At 40.4% G+C, this 12,307-nt stretch overlaps 1 protein-coding gene across 1 annotated transcript in view; it reads right to left on the bottom strand.

Moving 5' to 3' along the window:
* LOC140238818 (metabotropic glutamate receptor 2-like) overlaps positions 1-12,307 on the bottom strand; it is a 90,191-nt gene that overhangs the window by 12,900 nt on the left and 64,984 nt on the right. Inside the window, exon 2 of the mRNA XM_072318717.1 lies at positions 4,275-4,590. Coding sequence (XP_072174818.1) covers positions 4,275-4,590 — 316 coding nt within the window. The remainder of the gene's footprint in view (positions 1-4,274; positions 4,591-12,307) is intronic.

Raw genomic sequence — 12,307 nt, forward strand, 5'->3', positions numbered from 1 at the left:
TATGCAACTTTGATAGCAAAGACGTACGCAATGAGGGAATTTCGTAGGTTCGCAATTTTGCTCTGCGTACCAAGGATTTACGATGCCATGGGAATATAGAACTGCGCTCTGATGACGGTCACCGAGACCTCGCCGGTAGTCACGGGAGGAGGAAGAGAACGAGATGAATGCTTCGGGTTTGCGGCCATGACGTCATTGCATAGCATTCATCAAGGTTAAGCCAGGCGGTACTCTATGACCCTATTCTCACCCGTGATTTAAGTCCATTCTTCGCATAATCCACATCATCATTCGACGATTCTAGAGTGTCAACACGTCAACGTTTTATACGAGAACGAAAAACAAAAAGGAAACTCCACTTTGTCTTCGAGTTGACTTACGATTATTGAAAAAAAAAGAATGAAGTCAATCACACAAACAGTAGAAATCTCACTTTAACCGGACAAACATTAAGAAAATTGTACGGAATTTTCATTCCAAATACAGTTTCGAAAGAATTCGCATTGTTTTGTTTTTTTATTTGAATATGACAGTGGGGTGATGTCACCCTTCACATCTACTCTAATATTGGCTTTTTACTATAATTATGAAAATTTAGAAAAAAACCCTGTTCATTTACTTTTTGTAACTATTTCACAGATTGCAATCCCTCCCCTTTCAGAGTCGTAGGCCCTTAATCGGTAAATCTTTCCACTCTAGAAAAAAAAAATGTGGAGTGAAAGATTTGTTTTGTTTCGTTTCGCTTTCTCATTGCTTTGAATGTACGTCTTTAGCGGAAAATTTAGCAACGGTTTGTGTGATAAATAAATCGAAGGGAAACTCATATCAAAGGCACTAATACAGAAATACACAAGTACACACGACACCCTGTTAACAGCATACATATAACAATATTCAGCCAGTCTGATTTCTATACTCCTATAGTTTTAAGGAACTGACCGGTTCTTCGGGCAGCTGGAAGCGTTATGTATAACACAAAGAACTAAACATCAGACAGGTTTGAGAATAATGTTGTATGTTACTACTGCATGTGAAGATAATTTTGATTTGAATTTCGACACAGTCATGCTATAACGGTCTATATCATATTACAATGCCGACCTCATTCGTCTTTCAGGTCCGTATCTTATTGACTAAACCTGACGTGTCTTACACTGCTAGGCAACCTTTAAGATTACCCTGTCTGATCTACATTAGATGTTGAGTTGACATGCTGTAGAGGTGTGACGTCTTGAACAAGCTGTACAATGCCCACGTGTAGATAAAGATTGCATCGAAGCTCTCGCAGTGTACTTAGTATTTAAACCTTTGATGTCATCACAATGCAGGGGGTATACATTCAACGGTCTGTTTATCACTGAGCGTAAACACAGCTGCCGCGTCACGCATTACCGGTCAAGATCAGTTTCAAGTACATGCATACGCTAACGAGGCTATACTTGGTGTATTCTGTGAAGTTCTTGTGACTGGATGATACTAAAATAACATCTTTTCAAGAAAATAACGAAATTACACATCATTTCGATACCATCAAGACCTACTTTCCACTTGAAAATCTGCTATCATCAAGGCTATGTAATAACACTGCCTCGAACTTTCTCATTATGAGAATCCTGTATACACCACTGAGATTCGTCTCACGTATCGTATATAGCATGTATAATCAGTGCGAGCCGAAATCGCTGATAGATCATGCCGATGAACATCCATCCGCACAAGTTTAGTATGCCCTTGAAATTGCAGTGCGATCACAAGGTCGTTTCCAAGTACTATTGACACCAATCATTTTTCCAAATCCAGTTGGAGAATTTTAAGTAGCCTGAGGCAAAATATACGTAAGTCTGCTTAATTTCATGGCAGCGATTAATTTGACCTAAAGAACATGGCTTTTGGCCATGTTGACAATTCAAGGAAACGTAATCAAGGAAATTGTACCCTATAATACTGACCAACTTCTGATCGAACTGGGATTACTTGGTAAACTCAGCAACAAAACGGGATGACGGCAGAAGAGTATGCTATAGGCTTGGTTGTTTCAAGATTTCACCCGCGGATAGATTTCTTGGTTATCTGCATCTGACAAAAGTAATGTGAATCTGTTAGTTCTGTTTCGTGTCCTTTGGCAACTTAATCTTTCCCTAGCGCGCGTATTTAATCAACATGGCTCCACGATGGATTTAGATAGAATGCCACTAGCAGACATATTCTGTTGATATTTGATGGATATTCGCTAGAATTCGGGTATATCACAATTAAAATGTACAACATCGAAACATATTAATCGAAATCAAATATTATACGAGAAGAAATAATGAACTATCTATCATTTTGCAACTGCCGCAAATTGACCCCCCCCCCAAAAAAAAAAAAATGGTCGAAGCAAATGAAAGCTTTGTGACTTTTGAACTGATGGATAGGACTTGAATGAAACCGCTGCACTTACCTTTATCTAGGCCTCGAAAAATGTATCACCTCTACTGCTTTTAATTCACTGTGACAACACACACATCCGAAAAAGTTTCAACACTGCAGTATCTAACTCGTCTGAAGGGTTCACTACAGGACATGTCTTCTAGCTGAACCTGACGTTGTCATCGCGACACTTATTTACGAGTCTTCACGGTAGATTGAAACTGTTTATATCCGACGATACACAATCATTCTTTGGGTCAGCATTATACGAAAAACAAAGTGATGCAAGTTCACGGGAAGGGGTATTTTATCAAGAGTTTTATCAGTGATTTTCACCGACAAAAATGTTCTCTCAGCCAATCAGATGCAAGGATTTCAGTAGCCAAAAACAGCTGTCATGCTGTGGCTGACAAGTTTCTTGAAACACTGCCTAGAACCCTGTGGACTGTGTGATGAAACGTTCCAACAGCAAACACGAAGACGCATAATGGTACTCTCTCTCTCTGCACTATATCGATAACTTGTTTGAAAGTAACATCGATAACCTGTTTGAATGTAATCTCCATGGCATGTACAAGCAGCTTGCTTGAAAGAATAATCTGAAGATTTGGATCCTCGGGCAGCTGTGCCGCGTCATAAGTCATTATGCACTTTGAACGCATGCTGTGAAAAAGCTACGAAACGTGGATGTAAGTCGTTTAACGACACGGCGTTTAAGACACCGCGAAGTTTGCATAATTTCACCATTGTAAGGCAGCAAAGTAATAAATGTAGAACCACTTTTGGTCTTTTTTTTCATCAACCCTATGAAATCAATCTATTACCTATCTATATTGCTAGGATGTAGATCAAAATGTTTGTGGTACCAGGCACATAATTATCGTGGAGTTGGGAAGTAGGTTGCCACGTGCATTTTGGATCTTGGATATTTCTTGAGGCGCTATACGAAGCATGTGTGAAATCCTGGAAGTTGCCACTATCTCGTAGCGATGAATAATCACTGGAAATTCCTTGATTAAAAATGGTTATTCCGCTTGCCATAAAAAGTCGTTTGTTTCTTGCTCCATTTCAAATGATTGATCTTGGAATCCACCCACAACTGTTTACACCATCTTGCACATACTCAAACAAGCAAGCAAGTACACGAAGAAACCAACTACAGCAAAAACTTCACCTCCTTGGTGAAGGTAAATACTACTACTACTACTAGTAGTACTGATAATAATAATAAGACCAAAAAAATGATGAGAATAATAATGATGATGATAATAATAATAATAATGATAATAATACTGATAATAATAATAATAATGATAATAATAATAATAATAATAATAATAATAATAATAATAATAATAATATGATAATAATAATAATAATAATAATAATAATAATAATAATATTGTCTTCTTTACCCAGGGCAATTTCTTCAGGGTTGTCACTGCTGTACCAGAGTTCCCTGCCATTATCATTACCCTAGCGTTGCCAGATATACCCATTTATATACTTGGGTCGAGAAGGGCGTGGTGGGTAAAACATCTTGCCCAAGAACGTAAGCACTGGGCGGGAATCGAACTCGGGTCCTCTGACTGGAAGTCGAGAGTCTCATCCCCCATGCCAGAGCGCCACCAAATGATAAACCGAAAACGGTTGATAATTATCTTGAGATACAGTAATTATCCCCTGCAGCAATGAACGTTCTATTGCCTAGATGTCTATTACATATGTCGAACCAGTATTAATTCCTAGTCTTTCTTGTCGGTCACGATCCCAGAAATCATGGAACACCAGTTGCGAAGCATGTGAGGGGAAATAAAAAAAGAAACATCACAAGAGCAAGCGAAAGTTAAATCAAGCCTCACCCCGGGCCCGTGGCTTCAGCAACAAACCGGAGACAATCTCGTCGTAGTCGACATCGTCCCCGTTACTGACGTCGGAGGGAAACTTGAGGGTGGTCGCGAGGCAGATTCCCTGCTCCTTGAGGAGCCGCGTCAGCTCCTCCACAGCTCGCATGGCGTAGTTGGACCTGTCGTGCACGATCGAGGCGTACGTCCAGTTGAAGTGACGCAAGAGGTTTAGCATGGCCAGAGCCTGGTGACGGTCCGGGGGAACGGTCCGGAAGAGGTACGGGAAGCGGTCCTTGTTGCTCAGATCATTGATCGTCGCCCAGTAAGTCACCTGATTGGCAGGAGGGGGGGGGGGGGAGATAAAAAAGAAAGCATATTCAACATTCCACTGATTCATGAAGCACGCGACTAGTGTAAGCTGGTCTATTAACATATCACAATCTATGCACTTTTTTCTGCTGAGGGCCTTGTAAGATAATACTCCGTTTTATCAATAACTAATTTCCATCACTGAAATTCAGTTTGAGTGCATTAGTTGCTGCTTTGACTGTAAAGAGTATGGCAAGCTTGCCCTAGATTTTTTTTTTCTTCAAAATATTAAGGCATGCGTACAATATTGTAATAGTAAATTTGTCTTTTCGACGTATTTCCCCGTCTCAACTTCGTACTGCGCAAGGAAGACACTCGTGCATATCCACGAGCGTCCCATGGAATATGGCAATGCACAAGATCTGGGCCCCGTCTTATCAAAAGATATAATCGATTCTAAATTTTCTTACCACACAGGCTGCCAGAGACTTATGATAGAAATCAACTATAATCATAATCAATTATAACTCTTCATAAACACGATAAAACATGGCCCTGGGCTCAATTTCATAAAAGATGTTAGAATAGCAACTCTTGCTGGAATGGCAACCTCCCATAGCAACAGCCAATCAGGAAGCTAGATTCTGGTCGTTACCATGACAATTGCCATTCCAGCAAGAGTTGCTATCTTATCAACTTTGATAAAATGGGGACATGATGCTGTTATTATTACGATGAACGTATTATATGGACGTTGTGTCTGAATGCTCTCATATCAATTCGTTGTATACAGATACAAAGATTACTCGATGTGAATGGTCTCATATAAATGAAGTCGTACAACATATTCATACAATGAATGGATATTTGGTGTGTCTGAGAGTGGAGGAGTATAATAATGACTCTCGTATATGTTAGCACTTCATACATTCCAACTATTAAAGCGCTGAAAGAGCGAACTTGTGGAATCATTATTATATGTTGTTGATGGAGCAGCTGTTTCAAGACTCGTGATACATCGACACACACACACACATACACACACACACACGCCAGGTCTCTCTCTTTCTCCTCTCTCACTTTCTCCAAAAGAGAAGAAATCAAGTTTAAAAACATCAACAGACTCCTTCACCTTGACGATGCTCTTGACACTGACCCTTTACACATAAACTATGAGAAATAATGAATTCCGTCACTTCGGTGCGTCTAGTCTTCATTTCTTATATCGTCAACCCCATCCCCCACCTCCCCCTCCCCCTCCCCCCCCCCCTCTCAAAAAAAAAGAAAAAAACAAAGAGAGAGCAGCGAGTGTTTTCTACCGAACATCAACACTTGTGATTTACAACCGAGAAAGAGATATGCCACTCTTGAGAAACAACGCGAGATTCCTGGACGCCCTCGAGTCTGGGTTATCAAGTTTCTTCTACAGCTTATAACACATAGTGTGTTCATGGAGCTACAGAAGCATGGTGTGTTGACAGCTAGCTTAGTAGTATATATAATATATACGAGAAGAGAACAATTTACATAGAATGTATACCATTTTGAGAAGGATTCGGGGCCGAATGAGTGTTTGACTACTTAAGAAACGTGTGGCTGGAGAAAAAAAAAAAAACCCAAAACAACTACAATGTATCAGTAGAGAGGCGGCAACCCAGAAACTGCTTTTCTGTTCTAATTTGCCTAATCGTTTAGAGTTCATGCATGCGAGAACACAATCATGACAGGCTACGCAACGAACGTTTCCTGACAATAAAAAATAATAAACAAACCCCATGCAAAAGAGAGGATTTCATATCTAAAACCAAACGATATAAACAAGACCAAGGAGATTCAATAGCTGGAGTTCCAACCGGCTACAATTATTCACACAGCGGTTAGTTTTCTATGAATGGACAAAGGGATTCCACATGCGCAATAGCGCCTTCGGTGATTGGGATTTGAAGCCATCATCTTTCTTAGCAATCTGCATGAAGATTCATTTTGAGCAATCTGGCTGGAGCTTCATTTTGAACTTCACCATAGTTCAGACGGTGATCCTCAACCTCATGGATAAACTAACTTCGAGAATAAGCTCTATGGGGCGCCATGTGTTGCACGGTTGATTTTGTTACGAAATCAGTCTTTAACGAAATTGCCGTTTCGTCACGATATAAGTCATTTCGTCGACGAAAACGATCCATTTTGTCACGAAACCTGTCATTTCATGACGGAATAACTAATTTCGAAACGAAATCGATCGTGCGACACTTGACGCCCCATAGAGCTTAAAGTTAGCTTCTCCTCGAATTTAAGGATCGCCGTGTGAACGCAACTTTTAAATATTGGGTATAATTGCCTTGTTTAGAAATGAAATGAAACGAAACGAAACGAAACGAAATGAAATGAAACGAAACGAAACGAAACGAAACGAAATGAAAATGAAATGATATATGACAGCAGACGCGAAAACTATATCACAAAGTACTTCTATCTATTTTTTGTTATGGTTCTTTTTCCTTTTATATGTAAAATATCTAATTGCATTAAGATTAAGGCGAAAATATTGAAATGTGAATGACGCGTCTTTTAACCACAGCAACAACACGATGCCAGTGCTGTATGGTTCGCAGTCAGCGTGATGGTGTGATGCAGATTCTTTCAGGTCTACTTGTGTTTTTGTAATTCATTGTGCAAAGAAAACACAACAACAAAACTATCAGAGATGATTGCCTTCTTTACATTTTTATCAGGACTATCTTGCCTTGTTTACTAAGCGTAGTGTCAAAGCATACAATACAATACAATACAATACAATACAATACAATACAACATAGATACTTACACAGCGCTCTTACAACGAGTAAACATGTATCACAGCGCTTCACAGAATTATAATATCAAACTTACATTTAACAGTACTGATTAAATGAGATAGGAAAAAAATACAAGAGACAAGGAAAAAAAAAAAAAGGATCTATCTCCCATCTCATGCAAAAACTAACAGGAACAAACAGTCCTCTCCCATCTCCCGCGGCTGTCAATCACCAACAATATGTATCCCAATCAGTGCTGATTTTCGCTATGTCTGACCCCTTCTTTCGTTTCTGCTTCAATCAGATTACCCACTGTGAGTGGCTCCATGACTATCATGCTCAAGAGGTTTTTTTTTTTTCTTTTTGGTATCTTAAACTTATTTAATCTAGGTATTTGTGCTTTTTTGTCTAATAAAGCTTGCATCCAGTTCTTAGCCTCAGACGATGATGACGTCACACATCTAAGAAATCTTGCTCCCTTTAGGCCAAAAATGATATCCCCGTAACCATCTCAACGGCTAAGTCAAGTGATTGTCGGCGGTGATCACTCTCGCGAGCGAACGTAAGGCTCCCTCGGGCAGATTACCATACACATTCGCACGGACGGATATCATGCCTAATACGGAAAGGGGATAGGGGAATTCTTTCCATAAATCCATTCAGACCATTAAGACAAAATCTGTTATTGATATTTCATACACTGTCTGCTTCATGCCTTGTCAAACGTGGTTATATAAGATATGATACACTTTTCTTCTTATATATCAATTCTGGCGACATGGCGCTCTTTACATAATTCACATTCAGAATTTTGACTGTACGACGAACTCAGCGCTGACCGCTCATTACATTACGTATATAGCTCACTCGAAAGAGAATTTCAGTTGCTGTATGCTAAAGTGATTGGCAGAGTTTCGCATTTGCTGTTGTGCAGATACAATAGGAGAAGAACACATGCTGAATTGAATATGTAACAACTGTAATGGCGAAAATATTCTTTTTTTCCTCCTCAAAATCGCCTTCTCTTAATTTCAGGGTGTATATGGTGTTAACTGCGATACAATTACGCTCTTCCTTATAAGTTGAAGACATATTTTTAAATCAGGGGTCGCGAAACCGAGGATGCAGCCCACCTCCCATACTTTGGCTTAAAAAAAAATGATTAAAAACAATCCAACATCTATAACTAATGAGTAATCATGACTTTCGAGGCTTCCGCTAGAGATTCTTTCAATGTGGGTGGGGGGGGGGGGGAGGAGGGAGTTATTACTGACCATTAACCCAACCAAACACGTGCACTATCCCCTCCTCCCTCCCCCCCCCCAACTGAAAACGTTCCGTGGCCGTGGATAATGACGTCATAGAGCTTCTAGTTTCCCAGCAACCCTTCGTCAAACATGACGCTTAAGTTTGCATTCTTCTTCAAAGAGTAGTAGTAGTAGTACACCAGTTTCAAGTGCATCGCTCTCACTCCTCAGAATCAGAACACTCAAGTCATGACATATCTCCTCATTGGGAATAGGTGATGTACCGTGGTGTGAGCTTGGTGGCCATAGCTCCAAGCCGTGGAAAGTTATTGAGAGTGCACTAAGTTGTTGTAAACTGCGTTAATACAGTAATTTTCATCTGATTAAAACACTGTTAAATACTTAATAACATTTTATTGTATTCAAAGAGCATTGATTCCAGTCATAAAGCAAGTCGTGTTGAGACCAGTTCGAAACGTCACGCCACGTACGGTGGGTAAGACATCGTGTGTACGTGCATTCATGTGTGTGTGTTGGTAATTTGCGCTTGTGTTTTGATACCTCTTCATCAAACTTCACCGCAGCATGACTAACACATTTTAGATTTACGTCATGAGGGATGTGATTAGAGCTGGCAGGGGATTTCACCGCTCATTAAGCCTCTGCAATTGTAATTATTTCATGTCGCCTGAAGACTGAACCCAATCCGGTTTCCTGGATTTTTGTGCAGCTGCCTTTCAACAGACAGCATCGGGTTTCACCACGTCTAAACAATCGTTCAGGGCCTGCACCCCCCGAATTGATATGTGGATTTACAATAACTAACTCCCAAGTTCATCAGGAAGGTGACCGCACGGAGGAGAGTGAGGGAGCAATAAGGAGCGGAACTATAGAGGCCGTTACTACTCTGTGGACAATGGGAGATGTCCAGCGACAGGTTGTCCTTCCCAAGGTCTTATACAGCTTATAAGAACATCTTTAGCTATGATGGGGGAAAAAGTAACATGGTTAAAAAATAAAGAATCCGGAAAAACGCAAGGAAACCCGTGACTTTGGAGTGCTCCGCCCTAGATTATTCCCATCGAAAGGAGATGGGAGGGGGATGGGGAAAGGGAGCGTTGACCATTTACCAGCAAATCACGAGCAACTCCCCACCCCCCCCCCCCCCCGGCCGAACAGCACCCTACAAAAAAAAAGTCCTTCCGCTTCCACTGATAAGTGACTGACACAGAGGCGACGAAAGTGCTCTCTGTTATTCATATAAACGGAGATACACTTGAAGGAGATGGGGAGAAAAAAAAAACTACTCAAAGCGGAACTGCGTTCCCTTGTCGACGGCTATCATCAAATTCTCACCATTGCACATGTACGCTTGTTTTGTTTTGTTTTGTTTTGTTTTTGTTTTTTTTTAGAAATGCATGCGACGATTCGAAACAATCCACGCGTACAATGGTTTCTCTACGAGGACAAGCACCAGAATGTTATCACTTCGTATGTCAATCAAGTTCCCTGAGACAAACCAGCGAACAAACTTGTATCCTTTCGTTGAGGTAACTAAACAGTGCCTTGCTTTATCTTTGCGGTGCGACAAGGTGTTTGGTACAAGTTTATGATTTGAAATTAGAAGCACCGAGATTGGATATGAATACTTATTTACGTGCACGCCACAGCGCATGGGTCTACAGGTGGTTGACTACGTATAAGAAGCGTATATTTAGATGCAAACGGCAAGGGTTTGGTCAATTCTCTTCAGACCCTTTATAGGAAGAAATTGTACAGAACAACCATGGGGCTACTACAGGTCTTTAAAGAGCGGGGCTATTGATATTCCTTTACATGTAGGCTCTCGCTGCACACCAGTGCACCGGAACTCTCTCGAAAAGCAATCAATCTTAACACTGTAAAACATAGAGCCGATTATTATTATTATTATCATCATCATTATTATTATCATCATCATAATCATCATCATTGTATTGTAATTACATAATATCCGTGGTGGCTGACTAACTCCCCGTTTAATTATTGGGTGTTTTAGGATGAAATTCTAGGCTCCTTGCAATAGCGATTATTCCTACTCCTTCAGGTGGTCGCTGTCATCCTATGGAGGAAGACTATTAGCGTCGCCATGTTCTCTGCTTCGTAATTCATTTAATTACAATAACAACAACGTGGGGTGTTGTGGCATAGTGGATAAAACTCCCAACTCCCGATCGGAGGACCCGAGTTCGATTCCTGCCCAATGCTTACGTGCTTGGCCAAGATGTTTTCACCCACCATCTATGTCCCTCTCGACCCAGGCGTGTAAATGGGTACCTATAGAACGCTAGGGTAATAATAATGGCAGGGCCCCTTGGTAGAGCAGTGGCAACACTGAAGAGGCTACCCTGGATAAAGAAGACCTTATTATCATTAAGGTTATTATCAACAAAGAACAAAACAAGTAACCTGCTCAAATTAGTTTTTTGTTTTGTTTCCTCAAATTAAAAGTGTGTCATTCTCGTCCCACAACACATTTCAAATGCCCACATTCTGAGTAGCGTTTGGCCAATCTAAGGAGGCATACAGGCCCTACCTCATTGGTTTGGCCTACTTTCTGGTGTTATGGTGTGATTGATGGAAATTGTTTGACTGCTAATGACTTGATGGCATCGGGTTCCACGCGCGTTCCACGGTTCAACAATCGTCATCTCGAGGGTTTTCGGTCAATTCCCACCTACCTTCTGCATGCGATGTCACCAGAATTAATCTTTCCTCCCCAATATGCCGAGAACATAACGGCGATTCCGTGCAGTGAGCATGTTACGTCTGCTTCGTAAGTGCATTTAATGCACTTACTTTAATGCGCTCCCACAACGTTGCATAGTTTTCACTTCTCTCACAGTGCCATCGTGGACTCGCTTTATACCTAATTTAGGCACGTTTTGAGCTGCCTTCAAACATGACGTTACAGAAATCACATTAGATATGCCATCATGCTTTGAGAATTCGTACCTTGGAAAATTTACCTTGATGTATTGTGTGCAGTTTCACAATACAATACAATAACTTCTGCCAAAATCATACCAAGTACAAAATAACACAGGAAATTATATATCATGCATCTGTAATGATTACTGGAATTGAAGTTTTTATAATGTACGTAAGAAACTTTTAAAAAGATACAAATGGAGATCATATGGTCGGTAGCTGTTTTTTTTTTTATTTATGAGAATGATTCGTGAAACGAAAACAGAATAAAGAAGCAAGCATTATAATTCCAAGGTTTCAACATAATGGTGGCCTCAGGAAATAAAACTGCTTGAATCTAATGATTCCATCAAGTCGTCTCGTGCATACTCTTAAGTAGGAGCTAGATATAGAAAAAAGAAAAAAAATATCCAAGTGGAAAGCGACAGAGTTTGAAAAAAAAGTTGAGGGAAAAACCAGGTGAAGGCTCGGTGAGCGCAGGTGTTTTTTAATCAGTTTGTACTGTGAAAGTTTGGCATCTGGTGTATATGTGTATATATTATATGAATAGCTGTGAGATCCTGAGTCTAAGTTGTAAATGAGTTCGATGAAGCCTATAGGCCAGCCATCTGCGGATGAAGTTGTTTGATTTATGAAACTCGCACGATCTCTTTACCCCGATACATTATTTTCCGCCATATCCCGCAGCATCTCATCAGTAATTAATGCAGCATTCTGTTAAATCTCT

The sequence above is a fragment of the Diadema setosum genome, chromosome 15 (genome assembly GCF_964275005.1).
Source record: "Diadema setosum chromosome 15, eeDiaSeto1, whole genome shotgun sequence".
Classification (NCBI taxonomy): domain Eukaryota; kingdom Metazoa; phylum Echinodermata; class Echinoidea; order Diadematoida; family Diadematidae; genus Diadema; species Diadema setosum.